The sequence below is a fragment of the Acinonyx jubatus genome, chromosome B4 (genome assembly GCF_027475565.1).
Source record: "Acinonyx jubatus isolate Ajub_Pintada_27869175 chromosome B4, VMU_Ajub_asm_v1.0, whole genome shotgun sequence".
Classification (NCBI taxonomy): Eukaryota; Metazoa; Chordata; class Mammalia; order Carnivora; family Felidae; genus Acinonyx; species Acinonyx jubatus.
Window position 1 is genome coordinate 54,288,817 of NC_069387.1, and position 24,328 is coordinate 54,313,144.

At 35.6% G+C, this 24,328-nt stretch overlaps 1 protein-coding gene and 1 long non-coding RNA gene across 9 annotated transcripts in view; one reads left to right on the forward strand and one right to left on the reverse strand.

Moving 5' to 3' along the window:
- LOC128316366 (uncharacterized) overlaps window positions 1–24,328 on the forward strand; it is a 119,913-nt gene that overhangs the window by 43,398 nt on the left and 52,187 nt on the right. The gene's annotated exons all lie outside the window — the stretch shown is intronic.
- Window positions 1–24,328, reverse strand: part of ABCC9 (ATP binding cassette subfamily C member 9) — a 130,179-nt gene that overhangs the window by 27,170 nt on the left and 78,681 nt on the right. For all 7 annotated transcript variants that reach the window (XM_027035706.2, XM_053225977.1, XM_053225978.1 and 4 more), the window contains 9 exons: window positions 18,807–18,944; window positions 18,353–18,478; window positions 14,413–14,509; window positions 12,094–12,323; window positions 11,282–11,430; window positions 10,979–11,048; window positions 8,791–8,948; window positions 5,076–5,168; window positions 381–483 (listed from right to left, as the gene is read on the reverse strand). In XM_027035706.2, coding sequence (XP_026891507.1) covers window positions 381–483; window positions 5,076–5,168; window positions 8,791–8,948; window positions 10,979–11,048; window positions 11,282–11,430; window positions 12,094–12,323; window positions 14,413–14,509; window positions 18,353–18,478; window positions 18,807–18,944 — 1,164 coding nt within the window. The remainder of the gene's footprint in view (window positions 1–380; window positions 484–5,075; window positions 5,169–8,790; window positions 8,949–10,978; window positions 11,049–11,281; window positions 11,431–12,093; window positions 12,324–14,412; window positions 14,510–18,352; window positions 18,479–18,806; window positions 18,945–24,328) is intronic.

A 24,328-nucleotide genomic window follows, 5' to 3' on the forward strand; every position in this document is an offset into this window, starting at 1 on the left:
ACATAGAAAGTCACCATCTCTTCTAGGCTTGTCCTGCTCAATGAAGGAAAATGAGTACATCTGTTCACTTGTCAAATTTGCTTTTTTGAAAAAAAAAACTGAAGTTATACAAACATTTGCCATTCCATTAACTTATGTAATCTAGAGACTAAAGAACACAAAATGAATTTTTGCTTTTTGGGCTATTTGTCTTGCCATTAGCTAAAACATTATGACAAATTTCATCTGTAACATAAACAAACCTGAGCTATTTTAATGTCTGGAAAAGTGAAGTTAGTGCTGAATCTCAGTGCAAGACTAATTTTTACAACTGTCTCCCTCTTTGCATCAGCCCCCTTTTTTTGTTTGGTTTCCATTTCGAAATCATGAAATGAACGTACCGTTCTGACCTCTAGCCATCTGTTGGCTGCTGAGAGAAATAAGTAGGCAATGTTGTTTGTGTCCGTCAGTTCCAGCATACGTTGCTTAAATCTGGTTTCGTGCCTGTAGAAAACAAAATTATTATCATGCTAGCCACACAACAGGAGAAATAATAAGAAACAGTCACACTTACTACTACACTATTTACTCGACAGTGACAAACTGATGGGATGGAATGACTAGTAAATAGACTCCGACTTCAAAATAAAGGCCAGCTGCTACTGCTTTGCTGTATGCTTGCTGGAGAGGGTGTGGTTCGGTGTTTCCTCCTTTCTCAGACCTCCGCTATGAAAAAGAAGCTTTTGGATGACAAATTCCTATTAAAGATCATTTCATAAATTTCCACATAATTTTGTAGCCACAAAGACAAGGCATGGCCTATGTTGCAAGGGCCTTACAAAAACCAGAGTAAGTTGTACAGTAATGCAGTATGCCTACTTTTTATTGCATATTTTACTTTTCCCAATGACACAGAGTTGGGTGGGAGGTGCTGGATGAGGACCAGGAAAGACAGGAAACTATGCACGTGTAACAGGAAAATATATACTTTTAAATATCTACTGCTGCCCGGTGTTTCTGGGAACCAAAGAAGGAAACTGGGTGGCAAGAAGTGGAGGATGGGGGTCCTTGGAGGTGGCAAATGTTCTTGCTAGATGTGGTATCTTACACTCAAGATTCTAAAATGTTTGTAAGGATGGTCATTGCATGGAAGGAACTCTTAGTCTATGGTACCTACAGGGTTTTATGACATATACAGTTTAGATATTGATTCCTGACCAAATTAAGTTCATTCTTGGCAACCAATGCCATCAGACCAAATTCTGTGTAATCCATGTTATAAATGAAACTTCTAAGAAAAATCTTATCCATTTCAACATGTGAGCTACTCTCTCACAGAACTCATGCTACATGGTGATAAATCTAAATAACAGAAATAGTCTCTTTTCATTTTCAATTATTTTTCCCTGAATAACCAAAACAATGGAAAGCTGGATAACATAATCAAAATAACTGGTTTGAAGGTTGGAGGAAATGCCATATCAAAATGTGGTCTATCCACCCTCTGTTCTTATATGGACTGCTTGACTACATGTTGCATTTATGAGGAATAGCCAAATTTCATTTGACAGCCCAGCAAGGATTCCTGTTTGATAACAGATTGCCCAAAGTTTCCCCAAATCTGCAAATCAATTTGCAGAACTTTATATTAAACCATCACTATATCAAAGAATGAAAAAGTCCTGGATGGGGTGTTCCCTTGGCCCATGAAGCCATCTATACAGGCCAATATAAAGCAGATACTTGATATCTGTCCAATTGATCTGATCATTCCAATATGCCAAACCAGATAAATCAGATAACTGAGTCAAACAGCAACATCTGATCTACAGTAATCAAAGGATTTGGCAATCAGAGCCAAATAATTACCTCACTTTGAGTTATGAGTTTGCAGCCTTGATCTAAATGCCATGTACAGGGGGACCTGCCCTGAACAGCAACACATTTGAAGGGGGCTGAGCAGTCAGAGAAACATGGCTACCTTGTCCTGTGATGACCCTTTTAGAGATGAATAGAGTGAATAATGAAAAGGTAGAATGGCTCACAGGATTATAGGATTTACTGAGAATAGTGGATATGAATTGTAAAGAGATCTATCCATGTAAGAGACAATCTTTCTGTTTGCAGTGTTATGTCGATTTTCATCCACTCATTCAGAAGCACTTAGGAAGCACCAACTCTAAATGAGACATTAGAATACCTACATGAATGAGACATAACCTCTCCCTCGAGGAGCCCATTCTTTAGTGAAGGCGGTAAACATGGTATTAACAAACAAGGATGGCACAGCACAGAATCTAGTCATAATGACTCCGTGCACAAAATGCTACTTGAACATTAAGGAAGGGGGTGATTTGTATTGACCAGAGGGTCGGGATGGCAGGGAATGAGGTGAGGAACGGGGGGAGAAGGAGGATTAAGCAAAGTTTCAAAGAGCACTGTGGGGATGGTCCGAGTGAAGTTTTAAAGGATGAGCTGAATTCTTCAGGTGAACAACGGAGGACAAAGCACTGGAAGCAGTAGGAACAACATGAGCAAAGGAACAGAAATGAGAAAACTCACGTTCTGGGGCTCAAGACAGGGTTCTCTCCGTAGAGGACAGTGGTAGTGGAGAGATTGGAGGTGGGGCCCATTGGACCAAAGCCACTGGGCTACATTTGAGATAAACATCAAACACTTTATTCTGACAAAGTGCTTTGTCTGGGACTCTTCTTACTCCTCATTTAGTTTTGGGATATTGTTTCAGATACACTCTTAAAGAGTTTGTAAATGGAATTGGCAATGGTCTGAAGCAGCAGCGAGAGGGGAGGGGTGGAAATGCAGTGAACATTCTTTCTGTGTGTTTCTATTTGGCAAGAAACCTTCTGTTTTCCTAATGGAAACTTTGACACACTCAGTCTGTATCTTTTCATCCACATCCAGCTCATCTTCTGAACATTCTTAGACCTTTATTCTGTTGGACACAAAAAAAAAAAAAAAAGGAAAGGTCCCTGAAATCTCAGTCTAATTTAACTGTGATGCTTTCGTGGTAAACTACTTGAGGGAGTACACTGCTGTGTGTGAGTACACCATGATCCCTGAATGCAGGGGAGGAAAAGCAGCCTAATCAGTAAATAATAACTTTCCAAAAGAGCTGAAGACTCTGGGGATCCAGGGAGCCTGAAAGGAAGGAAGAAATGGAGGGAAAAGAACATGTTTGATTCTTGACCACAAGCACCAAATGTAAAGACTCTAGAATTTTATTCATGGCAGCAGGACTAGCCCCACATTTTGAAACTCCCTTTGGCTTAAAAATGCTGATACTTGTGGTATTTAATATTTACTTTAGAAAGGAACCCTGGAAGATGTAAACCTGGATGATTATGATGCAGATACTTCTACCCAAAAGTTGTCTTTTGTTTCTTTCAATCATGATTCAAGCGTGAAGGTTTAACACGTAATATTTGGTTCTTTTTACAACTACCTAGACTTCTCCTCATGTAAAATTAGGAATAGTCATGCTAAATTCTGTCCTTGTGTCTAGTGACAAACGTAAATGAAAAGCCTAAACCTTGACTCTTGGTCAAGTTTCTCTCATTTGGAACTGTCATTTCCTTCATGACAATTTACCTGATTCTAGTCCTCTCTTAGAAAATAACCTCAACTAGTTCAGAGAGAAAACAGAGCAGGGGCTATTATATGTTGAACCCATCAGTATTCTGTTGTCCCATTGACCAGCTTGACTGAATCCAGTAACTTCTTACCCCTCACTTGCCATGCTATCTTGTTTTCTTTGTGGTTTTTATCTGGGATGGAAGTGGAAGGCCATGTCTTTTTCATCATTAAATATCCACATCAAGAGTAGTACCTAGCATATATTCAATACTCAAATAAATTAACTTGAAAGGACTTATTTGGTGAAAAATGTAATCTTTAATATGATGCACTTATGAGTACCAGTGGTCATTGCTGGCTACAATGTCAATAAATAATTTTGCCATCTCCAATAAGAGGCACTCTGATGGGAAAACACACTACTGCAGAAAATGTGAATGTTTCATGATGAAGTCTATGTAGATTTTATGTAGAAATTCTGTGATACACGTTGTGGATGGTTATATCTCTATATCTCTATATTCTACTTTTTTAAAGTTTATTTATTTATTTTGAGAAAGACAGAGAGAGAGAGAGAGAGAGAGAGAGTGTGTGTGTGTGTGTGTGTGTCTGTGTGAGCGAAGGGAGGGGCAGAGAGAGAGGTAGAGAATCCCAAGTAGGTTCCACACCATCAGCACAGAGCCTGATGCGGGACTCAAACTCACGAACCATGAGATCACAACCTGAGCCAAAGTCAGACACTTAACCAACTGAGCCACCCAGGTGCCCCTCTATATTCGTTTTAATTCAAGTTTATATATGTAAAATAATATAAATATGTCTTAGGTTAGAAAAATCTCTAATTGAAATAATTACATATTTGCATTTAGGGTTGCGAGAAGACATAATACTTTAATATGTCAATTTCCAAGATTAAATGAAATATTCAGTGGTACCACCTTCTTTAGTGAGTTTACTTAAACAGGGTAAATAGGGCAGATAATTTTTTAAGTGTTAAGCAAACACTCTTGATCAAAAGCTTGGATTATCACTATTTACCAACATTGAAGAAAATGGATTAAATCCTGAAATAACCTTGATTTAATATTTCTTTTATTATTATCAATAATACATTCATTTTAACTTGTTTATTGGGTGCTTCTTCACTAATCACTGTGGTTAATACTTTACATGCATTTTTCAATTAGCCCAAGGGCCTAAGAAGCACAGTTGATTTCTCCATTTCACAGATGAGTAAACCGAGGCTAGGGTTGCAAAGCATGGTCTACATTATACAGCTAGTGTCTTCTCAATATGGTGTTTCATTCTTTCTTTATTTTTGTTAAAATTTTAGGTAATTAACTCTGAATATTTATTGCCATATTTTTCATTCTTGTAGTTTAGAACATTGCCATGCACACAGTGGGCATCCAAAAAATGGTAGCAGTTATCAGTTATTTGTAGATAAATATTTGTTGATGATGTAATGGCTTAATCCACAAAATGAAAACATGTTTACTCACCTAAATGCCCGAATGGTGGTGAGTCCTTCAGCTGTTTCTGAGAAGTGGCAAAGCAGAGGGAGCTGGGTACTGTCATCAAGTTCCTGGAGGTCCCTAGAGCAGAGAGAAGTGCAAAATTAACTTCTTATGCATTCATGCTCAGAGACTACTGTATTCATCCTCAGGTAGGTTTTTATTTGCCGTTGCAACTTATTTCTTCTAGAACCCAGTTAACAAAAACTTTAACAGCTTATAATCTAAAGAAGAAGAGAAATATGGGTACATAATGAATTTTTGTCTAGGCCAAATATATGTGTTGTTAAAAAAAAAAAACTACTTGTGGGGCACCTGGGTGGCTTAGTCGGTTAAGCAGCCGACTCTTGATTTCGGCTTTGGTCGATCTCAGGGTTGTGAGATGGAGACCAGCATTGAGTTCCATGCTGGGCACGGAGCCTGCTTAAGATTCTCTCTCTCCCTCTTCTTTTGCCCTTCCTTGCCTGCACATCCATGTGTTCTCTCTCTCTCTCAAAAAACAAACAAACAAACAAACAAACATTTGCTTGATAAAACAACTAAAAGTGCTGTGAGGACACAGAGGAATGGATGATTATTTCATACCTAGAAGATGGGTAATATTTTTTTTTTTGAGGAGGTAGAATTTAGGCCAAATCTCATCAAGCTTTGAGGAGGGTTTCAACCAGTCAAGAAGAAGTACATTCCAGCTAATGGGAACAAGAGCAAACACAGGAGACTAAAGAACCTAGCAAGTTCAGTCTGGCTGGGGTCGAGTCCTTTGTGAGTGCTAAGGAGGAGAAAGTTTGTATAAAGGAGAGGTGGGACTAGACAGTAGAAGATCTTGGGTGGACTGGACAAAGTCACTGAAGACTAGAAATCATCAGGCTGTGCTTAAGCAACATAACCTGAGAGGCTATAATGGATGAAAGAGAAAAGTGAGTTTGGAGAGTCTATCTCAGAGATTTTTAAAAGTTCTGAATTACTGTGATACTAGTGGGGTTTAAAATAGGGGGAGGATTGTGAGATAGTCTTCCAGAAGTAGGCTTCTAAACTATAACAATCAGCGAGTTGTAGCAGGGTGAGTAAAAGAAAAGAGTCAAATATGGCTTAGCAGACTTGACAGATGACAGTGTTATTTGTCAGGGTGAGGGACACAGAACAAAGCAATTTGAGGAAAAAGACAATGAGTTTGCCTTTGGCCACAATGAGTTTGAATCTCTGCCTTCATGGAACTTTTATTCATAGGTTCTCCAAGGACCTATATAATATCCAATGTATGTTTGGTAGACAAACGCCTGATCATCCCTTTCATAAAGATGCACACTACTCATGAAAACATTTCCTTAAACCATGTAAGCTAGCATTTCTCAAAAATAGGCTAAGAGTTATACTATATGTTTCAAAACATCCTTCTTTTTTCTTTCAGTCTTTTTTTCTACTTTTTTTTTTGTTTGTTTTTAGGTTTGGGGGATTGAGGATTTAGAGTTGTGGCATCAACTCTCACCTTCCGGAGTCAACTGAATTATACTGTTACTTTAATCTTCAACAATTAACTTGGGCCCTACTGGGCAGCCTGTATAGTTCCAAACAAATGCAAATTTATTTCGAGTTTCTACAATGGATTTATTCACTTTAGAAAATGCAGAGGAGGGAAGAAAAAGAAAGAGGGAAGGAGGAAAATGAATATGAAGGAATGTGAGTCGTTTGCTACTTTTTAAACATAAAACTAAGTGGCTATTTGTAAATTTGACACAACAACAGGTGGCCACTACATTTGAGGTTTGTTGTGAAGGGAAAAAATTAGGAAGGAGAAATCTTTGTTTATAGGACTACATTTTGTGAAACCAAACAGGTGACGATATAACTTGACCTTGTATTCTTGTAAGAAACACTTCCTTACAGAGCTAACCACACATTAGATCTTTGATTTCAGATATTCTAAATTCCATGACATTTCCTGTCTCCCACTTTAATTCCTTGTGGTGTTTAGAAAGCAGTCTGTTAAGCTGCTTGAGCTTTTCAACATGAGTGAGTCCGGTGGAGCCTCAACATCTAGAAGGGATTTTTTTTTTGTCTGTGAAATTGAATGTCATGTGGCCATATTTACTCACTTTCAAAGAATTTCAAATAAGAATGGTTCATAATCCATTATTAGTGTTAATTCTTTAAAAGTGATCATCTCCTCTATATTTTGGTCACTTACTACCAATGCTAATAACAGATTATTCCTTCTTAAAATAAACAGAATTCACAATTCCAATTTATAAATGACTAGGAATATTTGCCTGGCCTTTGCACTCAATTTGTATTGTGAAGGGGCAATAATAAGGCCAAATGAATATGTGACTGAAGTAAGACATGACTGTAATATTTAATTTAATAGTGAGAAGATAAGGACAGATTTGGAAATAGTCAGCAGAAATGCAGTAACTAAACTTTTCGCCCCTCTAGGAAGCAGAATCCGCAATAGTACTGTAAGAAATGAGAGAGTGAACTGATGACTAACTTCTCCCTTTCGGTCTAAATTTGCTACAGGAAAATAGGATGAGGCTGGTAATGAAAAAATACTTAATACAGATCTATAACATTTGAAGAACCCTAACTCATAACCTCTAGGGAGAAATAACTATATTTTTTAAATTAAAAACTGTTATATGATATATTGAGAGCCAACTATAATCTTGGCTTTCTTGTTACCTTCCCCAAATTTTCATCATCATCCTTGCACTCAAGTCTTATTAAATATTTTCATTTTACTGAATAAACTCAATATCTACCTTCTTATTCCAGCACTTAATCCACATACAAGGATTACTATATATGTGTATATATATATATATATATATATATATATATATATATGCTTCATTTTCTCCAGATTCTAAGTTTCTCAAGAACAGGTTCTTGTCAGGTGGATCTTTTCATCTGCCACATGGCTTACACAATTATTTTTCAACACAAAAATGCTTGATAAGTGTTTGTTGAAATAAAGTGATTATTGCAATGATATAAAATTTACTATTTATAGCAAGACTTCAAAACTAAACTGGAAATTTTAAAACAACTGGTACTACATTTCATTTAACTATGATGCATCTCAGCAAGTGATAAATCTTACATTAATAGAAGAATTTAAGATTCATGGCTACTTTTATTTATATTCAGCTGGGTACTCACGTACATGTTAAATGATCCAATTTGGAAAGTTCCAATCTCTTAAAGTTACAGCCCTTCTATCAGACACTCAGGGTTATCTACTTTTCTGGTCATCACTCTGACTTATCACTTTAACCTTTTTAAATTCTTCTAGTTTTTTACAGAATGCATTTTAGCATTTTACAATATTTTATCCCTTTTTTCCCACTTGTGGAATAGAACAATATTAAATCACTTACCCTTGATCTTACAGGTTTTCTGTCAATGCTATGTTAAGCAAAAGGACCATATAATGAAAAATTTGGCGTAGTTTGTGGATTCAAAACTCAACAGGTCAAATCCACATGTTAATATATATCCAGAGCTATGGAAGGTTTACACAACCAATTATAGAAACAATTGTTAATAGATCTCCAAATGAAGCATAATATAGGTTTCATCATGTTAAAAATAGGTTGCATTTCCAAATTCCATACCTAATCTTGAAAAACACTATAGCAAATCTGGATCACAGTAAATCAAATATATAGGTTTTTGAAAATGAACAGAACTTTGTTTTACTTACTTGGAGGCCACTCGAAAGTATTTCTGGATAAAATAAAAGGCGACCCCAAGAGGCACAAGAGCAACCAGGAACACAGGGGTAGCATAAGAAATCATGCCAATGGCAGACAGGCAGAGCAGTGTTGAGCGAGTTAGAGATTCCAAAGTTGGAGGGATGTGCTATTAAGAAGGTAGTTTGAAAGGAAAATGTTTAAGCTCAAAGAAAATTTTGGTTACAATGCAATAAAATATTCATTTTATATTAATGTTATGTAACTAGTTACAAAAGTAGTATATGAATCTTTTCATTGTAAGCAAGTCTTCACTCCAACTTCACTAACTTCCCATAGTTTAGTATCCATTTATCTACCTATCTACTTATCATCAGTCAGTGTATCAGTCTATTTATCTTGGGAATTTCATGTAAATGGCACTATACTATAAATCTTATTTGTCCATGTGTTCTTGTTTTATTTTACTGGACAAGATAGATTATAAATCTTCCCACATAACCATATACAAATCTCTTTCTTTAGAATGGCTGATACTTTTAAAAAAAAAGCTATTTCTCTCCAGTAAGACATTTACATTAATTTTCTGTAACTGCTTGTTCATATCCTTTGCATGTTTTTGATTGGATTATTTACCTTCCTTTTGATTTTTAGATACTCTTTACAGATTATGGATGTTTTCCTCTTGCTTTATATATGTTACCAGCTTTTCTCCCACTTAATCTATTATATTTTAAATTTGTCTTTGATGCTTTTAGCTCAATAGAAATTTAAAATTTTATATAGTCATTTCTGTTGGCCTTTTTCCTTATTCAGAGTTTTGTGTCTTACTTAAAAAGCCCTTTTGTACCCCAAAACTCTAAAACTACTCTCCCACATTTTATTTATAGCTTTATGTTTTTATATGGCTATCTTTATTCCACATGTCTTTGCTTTGTATTTTATGGATAGCTAATTGTCCCAACATCCTTTATTGAAAAAAAAATCCTTTCTTACTGATTCCAGATACCACACTTATCCTATGTTAAATCTCTCCATATGCTGGTATTTCTGAGTTCTCCATTTTGTTCTTTTGATCTACTTGTTTTCTGTGATCACCAGAGTATTTTATTTTTATACTGTTTTCTGGGTATCTGAAATGGAAATTCTCTTTCTCTATATAGGATTTTTAGGATTTCTGGGATTGTTGGATCTCTTGTCTTCATTTAAGGTTTCTAATTTTGTTTTTGTCATTAGTATGAATAGAATTTATTTTTCACTTAATTTTTCACTTAGTGTAGAGAAAGTTACTGAATTTTATTATACACCTTATGTAGACACTCTTCTGAACTTTCAAATTGGGTTTTCATTGTACCCATTGTCTTGGACTCTCCAAGTGGCAATCATGTCCAAATAAGGACTCTTTTATCTCTTCTTTCCCCATATTCATTCCTTATGAAGAGTTTTAGATGCATTGTGACTGACACCAATGAAACATGAAACATTTTCAACATACTTATAGTCAGCTGCATGCATCAAGCATTCTTTTTCTAAATTGAGGATAATTTAGTTATTCCTAAAGCAACTCTGAAAAATCAGAAAAGACAAGTGCTAGATTTGATGGATTCTTTTGTCCAGTTAACCTAAGAGGTCTCTTCTTGGAGTGATCCAGTTTTAGAGATTGAGGACTTTAATTTCAGGACCAACTTCTAGAGGCATAAGGATCTAAAACTAAACTGGGTATCTCTGTAATATTTTCTAAAATATCACACCATTGCCTCATGCAAGAGCCCATCTAATTGAAATAAAGGACCTCTAAGACGCCTTGGCATTCTATCCTTTGCTTATGGAAGACACTCTGCATCAATATTAAACTCTTAAGAACTTTACTATGAATGGAAACACAACACTGACAAAATTATTCCTTTTTTAATAAAAAATTATATGTTAGTTTATTCTTTGCTATTTTTCTTTATTTCATTCTGATCCCCTAAGTATCCTCTTCCCACATAAATTATTTTGAATTAAGGTTTCCTTTAAGTTTTGATTCTAGAAATCATTTATGCATATAATATTGATACTATATCATCTTTCATTTAAGTTTTCATTTAAGTTTTAGATGTTCTCTATGGCTAACAAGAAACATGGTTTATCTTAAATGTTACTTTGCTTATAATGAAAAAAATTATTTTTGAACTTGGAAGTAACTCAGGCACTTACCTGATCGATGATATTTGTATCAGCTGAGAAGCGATTGAGAATCAGTCCCAGGGGGGTGGTATCAAAGAATCTAGGCAATAAGCAACACACTGGAATGTATAATACACATACATTGGGATGTATAATAATACTAAGCTATCTGGAACCTAAGCAACTAATGGACATCTTGGAGTCAAGTAAATGAGAAGGTCCCTATTCATTTATTTAAAGACTGAACAAACGCACTAAAATTTCACATTTCACTTAAAGATTCATGTTTTTATGATTTTATGTGGGGAAGTAAGAAATTAGTTACTTTTTTACCTTATTGGTCCAAGAATTATCTTATTGAGGAGATTGTGGTGAAGATTTTTGGCAGCTGTGAGACCCATCCATTCTACAGTGAGAGATGTCACAAGGCAGAGGAAAATACCTGCTCCGCAAAGTATGCTAAATCCGGCCACATAGTAGGTCTAAAAACAACCAACACACAAAAGACACAGCTTTTTCTTACTATAACACCAAATATCGAAGTCAGACAATATCTGTAACTTCATTATCTTGAGTCAATTTAAGCAGTTTAAGGAGAGCGGTTTTTGGAGAACTAAAGATAGTACTGCAACCATAGCCCTAAAGCCAAGTCCCCCACCTATTTCCTTCACTCTCTTCCAAGCGCAGATGAGACATTAGAATCTGTTTTCAGGTTTGAAATATTCTTGGCTTTCTACACTGTAGAGCTCCTCCTTCCTATCCCTAATCTCAGAATGACCAGCTAATATATTGGCATAGGTAGTTAAAATCAATACCATCAAAACAACAACAAAAGTGCTGTGTATAAGTTACAAACACACACACACAGACACACACACACACATATCGAGTGCATATACCTCCCCTAATCCAAAACCAAACATTATCATTAAATGTTTCTTACAATAAATTTTGAAACACAAAAGTTATCATAATAAATTCCGTTTTGACAGTTCATTCTATTTCAGGTCCTGTTCTAATTAACTTACTGAGTCATTATAAAAATCCTATGGCATTTGGGATTCTAATATCAAACTAAATAAAAGGGTATCACTGTTAATCTCAGCATTATTTCCTTGATGATTTAAAAACAGAATTCATTATACCTGATCAGCTTTTCCAGTATTATTTATACTGTACTCTGAAGTCCATGTGGCCAGCCAGTAGTCTATAGCCACAATGACTGAATGTTTCAAAAGCTTAGAAAAAATCATCAGGAAGAGCAAGAAGAATCCTCCAGAAGTAAGGTACCGCCAGCAGGTTTTCCACGGCATTTTAGTCCTGAGCCTCATTACAGTGGACATATTATCATCCTCATCTTCCTCCTCTTCTTCCTCTGCAATAAAGTATTAGTTTAAGCTTTATTCAGTCAACAGTAGATAGAATTTGTATCATCCTACAAAAAAAGCATACAAAAATATCCCTCAAAATTCTAGAAATACAAATGTTAGTCTTAGAAATTGTGAATGCTTTTAGCAGGGAAAAACTTCATTTAAAAATGGTGAAGAATGAATGAATGGGCAAGGCAATAAGCAACATCTATATCTAGATGAGATAATTTGCCAATTTATTACACACCAAATTGACAGAAGTGTAGACTAGAAGTTTACAAGGTTACTGAAACAATTGTGTTGCCAATAAAACAGTAGCCCTGTTATGCAAACACAATTTTTTGTACTCTAAATTTCTGGATTCATAAAACTTCACCAGAAGGAAATAGACTCTGAAATTTGTAGATACCCAAAAGGGCATAATCTATAGTCTCTATGACCCATTTTAGATGCGGTCATGGAGGAGAATGAGCAAGAAGAAACCTTCCAGAGGGCAGAGGACAGTAGGCAGGGAGTTCCTCTCAGATGTTTAAACCACCTGGCAACTCCAAGATGGCTGTCCTAAGAACACACTTCATTATGAAGACAGGGAATTTTGGCATTTCCTGATTGGCAAAATGTGATTATTTGTGTGGTCCAGGGTTTGTTGTGCATTGCCCATCATTTCCTTTTCCAGAGATAGTTTTCATTGCAGTTGTCTGTTTATATATATTCCACTACTGTATACTGAGCAGGTTGTGGGTAGGAAAGATGGATAACCTGTCTTTGGTTTATAGCTTCAGACCACACAGATCTAAAAATGGACACTATGGGAAGACTGAGCATCACCAAAGATCCTAATATTTTGAGCTGGATGCAGTAAATGAACAGATCTCAGATAATCTGTCCTTTGGTAGAGGTAGATTCAATGTGTGGTGGCTGGAATGGACATACTGACCAGGACCTGGAACAGCAACCTAGTGGGAAATATGTACCATACTGGGCTTTTGAATATTCATTACCTCATTTTATTCTGTAAGAAAGTAGTACTGTCTTCTTTTATCCTTGAGAGAATGGATTAACACAAGAAGCCCAGGGTACAGTACCCAGCCATATACCCACCCCTGGAACACTGGAGAAAGTAACATGGCATGACTCCACATTTAGAGTGCATTAGAAATAACTGGTTTAAAATTCTAGAGGCTGATGTCTGTTTACAGCACCAGACATTCTTTAAAAATATTTTTAAATCTAAGGAATTGAAGTGAAAAATCAATTCATTCATTGTTCATTCATTCATTCTCTCCATGAGTATTTGCTGAAATACTAAATAGTTCTCATCTGAAATGTAAAGGTAGCACATTTTGGTGTTCTTTGGCCTGAAATTACAATTTTCTCTGTTTCTTAATTGGCTTGTAACAATGCAGTCTTAAGCAAAAACTGTATAGGAAACATGAAGTATAGTGTATTTACCTTAAGGACTTAAGTGCAATTTATCTTATAAACTTCTTGGCAACAAATGTCAAGGCAATGTAATTATTTCATCTCATTCCCCAATTTTCCAGGAACTCATTTTTTTTCTCTACTGTACATTAATAGATCCAGACAACTGAAACATAACAAACGGCTTTTGTGGAATTCTCTTATTCTTCATTGTTGTATTGTCATGAAAACTCCACAAAGACTTACTGAATGATTCAAATATAAGGATTTCAAAATGGTACTTTCTTCCTATTCCCTATTTATTGTTTATTTCTTAAGGACTGACATTTTATTAATAGCTTGATTTGGTCATTCTACTAGACCTTTCCAACTTCTACGAACAAGGGCCTAGATCTACTTACAAATACTGCCTTTTCCTTTCTGCTCTCTCTCACACAGCACAAACACCCTGAGACACACTTAGAAACCGCTCATGATGCCTGTTGATGGATTATGTACACCTTTCCTTTGCTCCTTTTCTTTTCATTTCATTTTCAGTATTATGTATTTGGTTTAGGTCTTTCCCCCCTGGAAAGTGGCTCGTTATTCTTCACAGCCACACTCGTGCTTCAGTTGCCAAGGTAGAACAGTCACATCCCCCTTAAATGTTTCAGATACAAAAGAAAGATCTACCTTCATCTTCATCCTCCATTTGGGCTTTGGCCTCTCTCGAATACATGGCTCTTCGGAGGGTTTTCCTCTCTAATGTTGTTTGGTCCGCTTCCATATCCTACAGCAAACATTGTACTATCATTCAAGAAGCTCACAACCACAGGAAGATTTTGACGTACCAGTCAGTGACCCACAGGTACCAATCGTTCGTTACCTTTGTCAGTCTCGGGCTCTCTGTAGAAGAGCCACAACTCCTACCACAGGAGTACTTGTGAGTACTTTGTAAAGCTTCAGAGTTTAGGGGTGTTGGGCAGTAAGAAGCCAGGAAAAGTAGCAACAACACAATGGAGCTGACTCCAGAAAGAGGGACACCTCCTCCCACCTTAAAGTGCAATTCCACCAGTGCTACTTCTTCTATCTCTACATCCTTTTCAGATACTCCCTGTAATTCTCTAGCTAAAGATTTATTCATGGTAAAAAATATCTTCCTTTAAAAATGCATGCAGTTCTAGACTGGTTTAAGTACTATCACTCATCCCCTCTTATTATAAATTATTAAATCAGAGTGAGTTTCTTTAGCATCTCACTAAGGTAGCTGCACAAAAGAAAAGGAATTCAATAGGTATTGAAGGAAGGTAGGTAATTTTGAAGCAAATGAAAAATGAGGGTACTTAGGTGCTTAGAAGTTTAGGAGGAAGCCCCAGGAGGAGAAAATACACAGAAAGAGAAAGGAAATGTGCCCTGAACAGACTTTGTGAATTTTTCAGGGTTGCTTCAGACTTGTTCTGTGTTCAAGAAAGGGAGGAGAATTTCATTTTCTCCACTCCTCTGCCTCGAACACCCTCATCCTTGTGGCTTTGGAACTGGACTAGTGGTATCTTTCTGATACACTGTGGGTTAAGTCAGCTGCTGCTGGACAGTTTGGGAAACTAACCATATCCTTGTTTCTATGGGAAAATGCATTCTGAGTTCCAAAAAACTGACCCACAGACTTTTGGAATCTGGTAAATTGAGGGCTTTCTGTATATGTGCTTCCTCCCCCTCTCTGACACCCACACACACCCACACACACAAATTGCAGTTTGTTACATCAATAAACTAATAAACCCTTATTGGTCAGTCTCTAGGTAGTGATCATGGTGGTTGTTGTTGTTGTTGTTGTTGTTGTTGTTTTGGCCTCTTACACAACATGTGTGATACAGGATACTTGCTAGAAGGCTCTATTGCCTCCAGATTCTTGGTTAAAAAAGAATGAAAACTAAAGTGTCTCTTGAATAGTGTTTCTTTTTTCGGAGACAATTTCATATCAGCTTTAATTCTGCCTAATGATATGAAAACTAATGCTTACAAATGTGATTAAACACAAAAATAAAGATGACTTGTTCCTTCATGTGTAACGTGATCAAATTGGAAAACAGAAGATGTGGTTCTTGTTCAACTCTCCATGCTGTGTGAGTAAAAGATTTAACATCTAAGATGCTTTAAAAAAATCTTTACTCATTTCTCTTATAAGTAAATGCACGTATTAAGCTCATTACAAGTTAAATATTTTAAATTATGTTGATATTTGGCTTAAGTATATGTGAATTTAGTTTAATTTATCTAATAAATATTTATTGAATAGTTGTTAAGGATCGGATCAGGGGGAGGGCTGGAGACTGGGGGAGGAAACATCAAATGATGCTAGTTAATTTTGCTTAATATTATGATGAAGATAATGGTTGTCATCCAAGCTAGAATTTTTGATAACATTTAAGTCAGCTAAAAGTGTTAACTCCTTCTCTTTGTTATAGTTTTCATTGCTATCCTTTTAACATATTCTTTTGTTTCCCCCTTACCCCTTATTAAACTGACAGTTCTGTCCAAAGCTCAGTGACAGGATACTTTGTTTTGCCATCCTTCTCTGCTTGCTTGATCTGCTTTGGCTCTAGGTTTGTCTTTCTCAACCGTGGCACTATTTACATTTTGACCAGACAACTCTTTGTTGTGGGGGCTGCACTGCAGGATGCTAAGCAGTATCCTTGTCTTCTACCCACTAGATGCCAGAGGCACCTGCCCCTCCACTGTGACAACCAAAAACATTTTTAAATGTTGCCAAATGTCCCCCAGAAAGCAAACTGGGCCCTGGTTGAGAACTGGTGCTCTAGGCAAACACTCGATCCTGCCACACAACAAAGTGAACAAGAGACTGTTTTCCCCACAGTGTGATTCTCCCTGCTTTTGGATGAATTTCAGGTGTCTGCCCTTCCTTAGGTGGCGGTAACCACTCTCTATCACCAGGTGAGGATTCTGGACAGGTGCATGGTTCATACTGGCTTTTACTGGCCACTGTTCAACCTCACAACTGCATTTGCTCTGTCCACACTCTAACTTGCTCCATATCTCCACCAGCTGATTTATAACCCTGTAATGTGTCTTTAATTATAGAGCTATGCTATCTCAAGTGATCTCTTCATTTCTAAATACAACTTAATGGACTTTCTTCCTGGCTTGTTTAATAGTCAGTATTACTATAAAATCAAGCCAACAACTTTCTCCCTCTTTTTTTTTCCAGATCTTTTTTCCAAAGTAAACCATAAGTGGCCCCACTCCTTAAGTTTACGTCATATCCTTTTGTCCCTGGCATCTAGGTCACCATAAAAAAAAATGTCATTTGGAGCCATCCCAATAAGTTTATAATCAAGTTTCTCACAGTATAATTCCTAAGTGGGCTCTTGCTGATTGTACCTTATATATATTTTTTGATGAATATTTTCATTGGAATGGTTCTGTGATTTTTCCTATTCTACTTAAAGATTTTTACTTACATCTTTTCTTCCTTAGGTAATTTGTTTTTGAGATCTTTGGCAAATCTGGAGAAGACAGACAAATGCTAGGGTCTGTCTGACTTTTAATCTTCCTCTCTCTATGGAAACATAGATCCTTTTATTCTTTTATAAAATAAGTCATTTTAATTTCTGGATATTCTCAGAAATTTGCTGATGTAAAAATTTCATTTTATAATGCTCATTCCATGCCAGGAGTAACAAATTCTGGACACTTCCTAGGCTCGACTCAAAAAACACTTCAAAAATTTACTAATGTAATTTATAATTTCACCTTTCAACTACAAGTTGTTCTTTCATGTACTCAGTCTGGTTTCTGACTCTGTTATCACCTCATTCAATGTAATATAACATCATACATAACACTATACTGGAATTACATTGACTACAGACTTGGGTTTAAATCCAACTAGTACCACTTATATGTACTACACAACTTATAAGTTATGTAACCTTTCCGGGCTTCAGTTTTCTCATCTCTAAAAGTGAGATAATATTTTCTTTACTTATTTCCCATATTGTATTTACTTTTTTTCTGGGGATTTGTGAAAATTAAATGAGATTGTGGACTTGAAAAACTACATCCATGTAAAAGTTAATTGTTATTTCCTCCTAATCACCTTCCTTCACTTCCCAGCCCTATTCCAGACATGCTTGGCAATTTCACCTACAGCTCACAGTTCTTCCTTCTTTCAAAATCATCTTAGATTTTGTTTTGATCACTGCCCTCCATTTGTAGGTGGTGAGTGAAAATTTCCTCATATTACAGATGAAGAAAATGAGATACACAGAAGGAAAAATAAGATAAAATAATGATATGCCATGCTTTAGAAAATTGTTTTTTTAGACACATAATTGTAATATCATTCAAATTCAAATCACAATTCTCTAAAAACCTGAGACTACTTCATCCAAAAATATCATTAGAATTTTATAGTTTCAAAGTAACCTATTTATTAACTATATTATTAATTATATACATATACACATACAATTACTTTGGGTTTCAAATGAGGACCATTATATCATCAATATTAAATAATAATACTTATTTAGAAGAATTTTTGATAATTATACAGTATATTTATGACTCTTCTGGAGTGGATTCTGAACTCTTCTGAACTATGAGCAATTACCTTTTCTAATTCTTGATCTTGCCGATTCATAAGTGTTTTCCAGTGTTCATAAAGCTCAACATCTTTGGTTTGAATGTCCTTCAAAGTCCCTTCTCTTAGTACACTTCCATCCTTCATGGCTATGATCTAAGCAAAGCACATATTAGCAGAACTGTGACAAAAAGCCCTAATTGGCCAAATGAATTACTTTTACCTCAGACAGGATTTCGTAATGTGCCTATTTACTTATATGACTATAACATTAAAATTAATGTTTTTTTTCTTTTCTTTCTTTATTTAAATTTATTTATTTTTAATTTACATCCAAGTTAGTTAGCGTATAGTGCAACAATGATTTCAGCAGATTCCTTAATGCCCTTTACCCATTTAGCCCATGCCCCCTCCCACAATCCCTCCAGCAACCCTCTGTTTGTTCTCTGTATTTAAGAGTATGACACTTCTTTTAAATTCTTACCCAGTCAGCATGTGTTAGATACTGTAATTTGTGAGTTACAAGAACAAGTGTCCTTTTGTCATCTTGGAGAAATTTCAAAATCCCTTCCTGCATTAAGTGATCACTCAAGTGAATGTCCAGGGCAGAGAATGGATCATCCTACAACCAGTAAAATGGAGAGAATATGAAACATTTTCTATATTCTGGATGTAACTCAATTTCTTTAGAAAGTAGAAATACAAATAACTAAGAGCAAATTATCCTTAATATATTTATAAAAAAACAGACTGTATATGTTTAAATTGTTGGGAAAAAGTATTAAATTAAAAAGGAAGCTTTTATTTTCTCTTTTACCTTAAAAATTATTCAAAAAGTGAATAATAATATCCAAAGTGGTTTACATTATTATATCTAGAATCTTCAAGCTCAAAAAACAACACTTCATGACAACCTTTAGCAATAGACTAAACAGGGGTGCCTAGGTGGCTCAGTTGGTTGAGTGTCTGACTCTTGATTTCAACCCAGGTCATATATCACAGTTTGTGGGATCAAGCTCCACATAAGACTCTATGCTGACAGCATGGAGCCTGCTTGGGATTCTCTCTCTCCCTCTCTTTCTCTGTCCTTCCCCCGCTCACATACACTCTCTTTCTCTCAAAATAAATAAATAAACTTAAAAAAAATAAAAACCCCACAACAGACTTAACAAAAAATAAAATAATTCTAGAGTTGAAATTTAGATAATAAAAATAGGCATAGACTCCACATCAAGATGGCGACATAGGAGGCTCCTAAATTTCCCTCCTCCCATGGATGCTTTGACTATGCAGCTACACACAGAACAATTCCTTCTGAGAGAAATCCAGAAACTAGTTGAGTGACTTCTACACACTGGAAAACTGAGAAAATACCCCATTTAAAAGACAGTAAAGGCTGAGACAACTCTCACCACAAACCTTACCCTCTGCGCAGCACCATACAATTGGAGAAAATCCCCAACTCCCAACTTCTCTTTGAGGAGTGAAGGGTTGGGACCACACAGCTAGTGCCTCAAATTTTATGGCTGCTATCCAAGGGGCAGGCCCCCAAGTCACTTAGCTTTGAAAGCCAGTGGGGCTTGCATTGATAAGTCCCACAGAAATACAGGAAGCAAAAAAGCAGTTGTTAACACACATGTGAGCACTTACTACATCTATCCTTCCAGGGCTCAGAGCCAAAGGGACAGGCAAAAAACAAACAAACAAACAAACAAACAAAGAAAAAAACAAAAAACAAACCCTCTTCCCAGTCTTTTCCTGAGCAGAGTTTGCATACTTTACAAGCTACTACCTGAGGGCACAGCTTCTAATTAGCATGAATGTGGGTACTGATTGTGATCCTCCCTGTAGACTGAAAGAGCTATTGGAAGATGGCTCAGGTCATGATGTCATGGTTCGTAAGTTCAAGCCCCCCACATCAGGCTCACTGCTGTCAGCACCAAAGCTATCAAGGCAGAGCCCTCTTTGGAGGTTCTGACCCCTCTTCTCTGCCCCTCTCCTGCTTGTTCTGTCTCTCTCAAAAATAAATAAACATTAAAAAAAAGAGAATGAACTACAGAAAGGTAAATTAAGAAAAAAAATCCCATTTACAATCACTCAAAAAAAATTAAAATACCCAGAGTGAATTTAACCAAAGAGGTGAATATCCATCCATATACTGAGGATGTTGGTGGAAAAATTAAAGAGATGAACAAATGGAAAGATACTCTGTGTTCATGAACTGGAAGAATTAATATTAATAATAAAATGTCCAGCTAGTGAAATCCTTAGCAAAATTCCAATAATATTTTTCTAAGAAATAGAAAAAAAAATCTTAAAATTTATATGGAACTACAAAAGACCCCAAATAGCCAAAAAAAAAAAAAAAAAAAGAAAGAAAGAAAGAAAGAAAGAAAGAAAGAAAGAAAAGGAAAAAATCTTGAGGAAGAACAAGGGTAAAGACATCACATTTCTTGATTGCAAACTATGTTACAAAGCTATAGCAATCAAAAGTATGATATTTGCATAAAAAGTGACACATAATTAATGGAACAGAATAAAGAGCTTAGAAATAAACCCATGTGTATATGGCCAATTAAATTTTGACAAATGAGCCAAGAATATACAATGACGGAAAGATAGTTTCTTCAATAAGCTGTATTGGGAAAATCACAAAAGACTTGACGAAACTGGACAACTTACACAGCACACAAAAATCAACTTAAAATAGATTAAAGACTTAAATAAAAATCTGAAACCGTAATAGTCTTAGAAGAAATTATAGGAGGCAAGCTCTCTGACATTGGTCTTGGCAATGATTTTTTTGGATTTGACACCAAAAGTAAAGGCAACAAAAGCAAAAATAAACAAGTGAGATTACATCAAATTTAAAAGCTCTGCACAGCAATGGAAGCCATCAACAAAATGAAAAGGCCACCTATAGAATGAGATAAAATATTTGCAAACTACATATTCAGTAAGGGGTTAATATTCAAAACATATAAGGAACTCATACAACTCAATAGCAAAAAAGCCCAAATAACCCAATTTAAAAATAGACAAAGGACCTGAACTGACATTTTCCAAAGACATACAAATGGCCAACAGGTATATGCAAATGTGCTCAACATCACTAGTCATCAAGAAAGTGCAAATCAAAACCACAATAAGGTATCACCTCACACCTCTTAGGACATCTATTATCAAAAAGACAAGAGATGACAAAAGCTGGTGAGGATATGAAGCAAAAGGGAACTTTTGATGGGAATATAACTGGTGTAGCCACTATGGAAAACAGTATGTAGATTCCTCAAACATTTTAAAATACAACTACAATACCATCCCACGTCTTCATATATGTCCAAAGGAAATGAAATCATTCTTTCAAAGAGATATCTGTTCCATGTTCTTAGCAGCATTATTCACAATAGCCAAGGTATGGGAGCAACCTAAGTTTCTGTCAAAGATGGATAAGATGTATGAATAAAGAAAATGTTTCTCTCTCTCTCTCTCTCTCTTTCTCTCTCTCTCTCTCTCTCTCTCTCTCACACACACACACACACACAGATACACACTTGAGTATTATTCAGCTATGAGAAAGAATACCCTGACAGGTGCAATAACATGTATAAACCTGTAGAGTATTATGCTAAGAGAAATAAGACAGACAGAGAAAGATAAATACTGCATGCTATCACTTCTATGTGGAATCTAAATTAAACAAAAAAAAGAGTCAAACTCACAGAATCAGGGTAGAATGGTGGTTGTCAGGGGCTGGGCCTGGGAGTAATAGGTAAAGTTGGTAAAAGAATATAAACTTTCAGTTATGAGATGAAAAAGGTCTGAGGATCTAATGTATAACATGGTGACTATAGTTCATAACACTGTATTATAAAATTGAAATTTTCTAAGAGAGCAGAACTTAAGTGCTTTCATCCTGCCTTGTCCAAAAATGTAAAGATGTGAGGTAATGGATGTGTTGATTAACTCAATGATAGGAATCCTCTCACAATGTATACATATAACAAATTATCATGCTGTACATTTTAAATATGTTACTAATTATTTGTCAAATATACTTCGATTAAAAAAGAAATTTCAGGTGGCATCTGACTCTAGCTAAGTTAACTTCCTTTGCTAGAATAAATCAACACTCATCATAGGAAACTACTAAGAATGTAGAGGCTCTACAATATACCACTTACAATATCCAGAATACAGAAAACAATTAACACATATATAAAGTAACAGGGAAGTTTGAACCAGAGTAAAGAGAAAAAGCAGTCAGTAGAAATTGACTCTGGCTCAATATGGCTCAGATGTAAGGTGGCCTTTTGAACAGTTATTACAGATATATTCAAGGACTTAAAAATATATGGTAAGGGGTGTCTGGGTGGCTCAGTCAGTTGAGCGTCCGACTTCAGCTCAGATCATGATCTCACAGTTTGTGAGTTTGAGACCCGCATCAGGCTCTCTGCTGTCATTGCAGAGCCTGCTTTGGATCCTCTGTCCCCCTCTCTATCTGCCTCTCCAGTGCTTACTCTCCTTCTTTCTCTCTCAAAAATAAAATAAACATAAAAAAAGAAAAAAATATGGTAAAACAGGCATAAAAATATTAATTGGATTAAACGAGATAATACAAATAACATACTTAGTATATTACCAGCTAAATAACAGATACTAGGTAAATGATAGCTTTATTATATTATTGGTAGTAATAGTAGTAATGACCAGAATACCATACCTACCACTGACCTGACAATTGTCTTGGGAAGAAAGGAAGCTTTCATGTACCAAGTGATTAAGTCACTTAGAAAATGATTTAGGGAATTATATTAATTGACTGGTGATGACATTCCTATTATTTATTTTAACATACATTTTATTTCTATAATGTTACATACAGCATCAAAGTAGATGCTTGACATTTTGGAATTCTTCAAAGAAGAAAACTAGAAACTATTAGAGAAAACTGGAATCTTTCCAGAAAATAATGAATTATAAAGCAAAGTTACCTGCAGAGAGCATGGTGAGCAGATAATGTAATTACCAGTTGGAAGTGCTACTCATGGCAGGGGACTGAGAGAAACTCAGGGAGTGCTAAAGGGACAAGCAGTAGAAAACAGTAGAGGTTTCTGGTAAAGAATTGGGAAGAGCGATTGGAACAGGGAAAAAGGAATTCATAAATGTCTTCTTCATCACACTTACTTCTTTGCTGTTCTTGCATATTGCACTTGCATGCAATATGAAACAATTTGTACTTTGTCTTTTAGGACCAAAAAAGAAGTCTACTCATTCTACTACACATATGCTACATAGCAAAATAGTTAAAAACTGTAACTGGGGAAAATTTTCTAAACAATTGAGTAAGCATGGTTATAGTATATATACAGATAAATTGCACTGGATAATTATCTGGACAGTGAAAAGTAAAAGCAATTTCTATTGAGATAGAAATTGTTATCTGGAAGTTAGAATAAATGCATGTATGTGATCATTATACCAGTGATATGATTACTCAATAATTTCACAAAAGTCTCCATCAATCTCTGCCCGCATCAACAGAAGCTATAAGCAAGATGGCTTTATTATAGTATTTAGGAGTAGCCTGTATGAAAAAGAAATATTAACAAGGCATTTAGATAGCTAAAGGGTGATTTAAAATCATAACAGCTTATAAAAAATCAGTTTACTGATTTCATAATTACAAATAAAGAGGTGATGTAATTAATGTCCTCAAACAGCTTTTATAGGAATACATTTAACAGTGGAGACATGCTTACTGTAATCTCATTTGTTTAGATCATTTAAATAATGCAACATTTTGGACATGTAATAAGTTGACAAAGTGATATCAACACACACGTATATACACATATACATACATATATTAATGTGAGTATATATATTTTAAACACGGTAACTAAACACAATGCACTTAATGACACAATTATCTTGACTGTCCTGAAATTTCTTTGGATGACATGGGAGATATTTCAAAATCTTTCAGAACCTATGGATCATCCT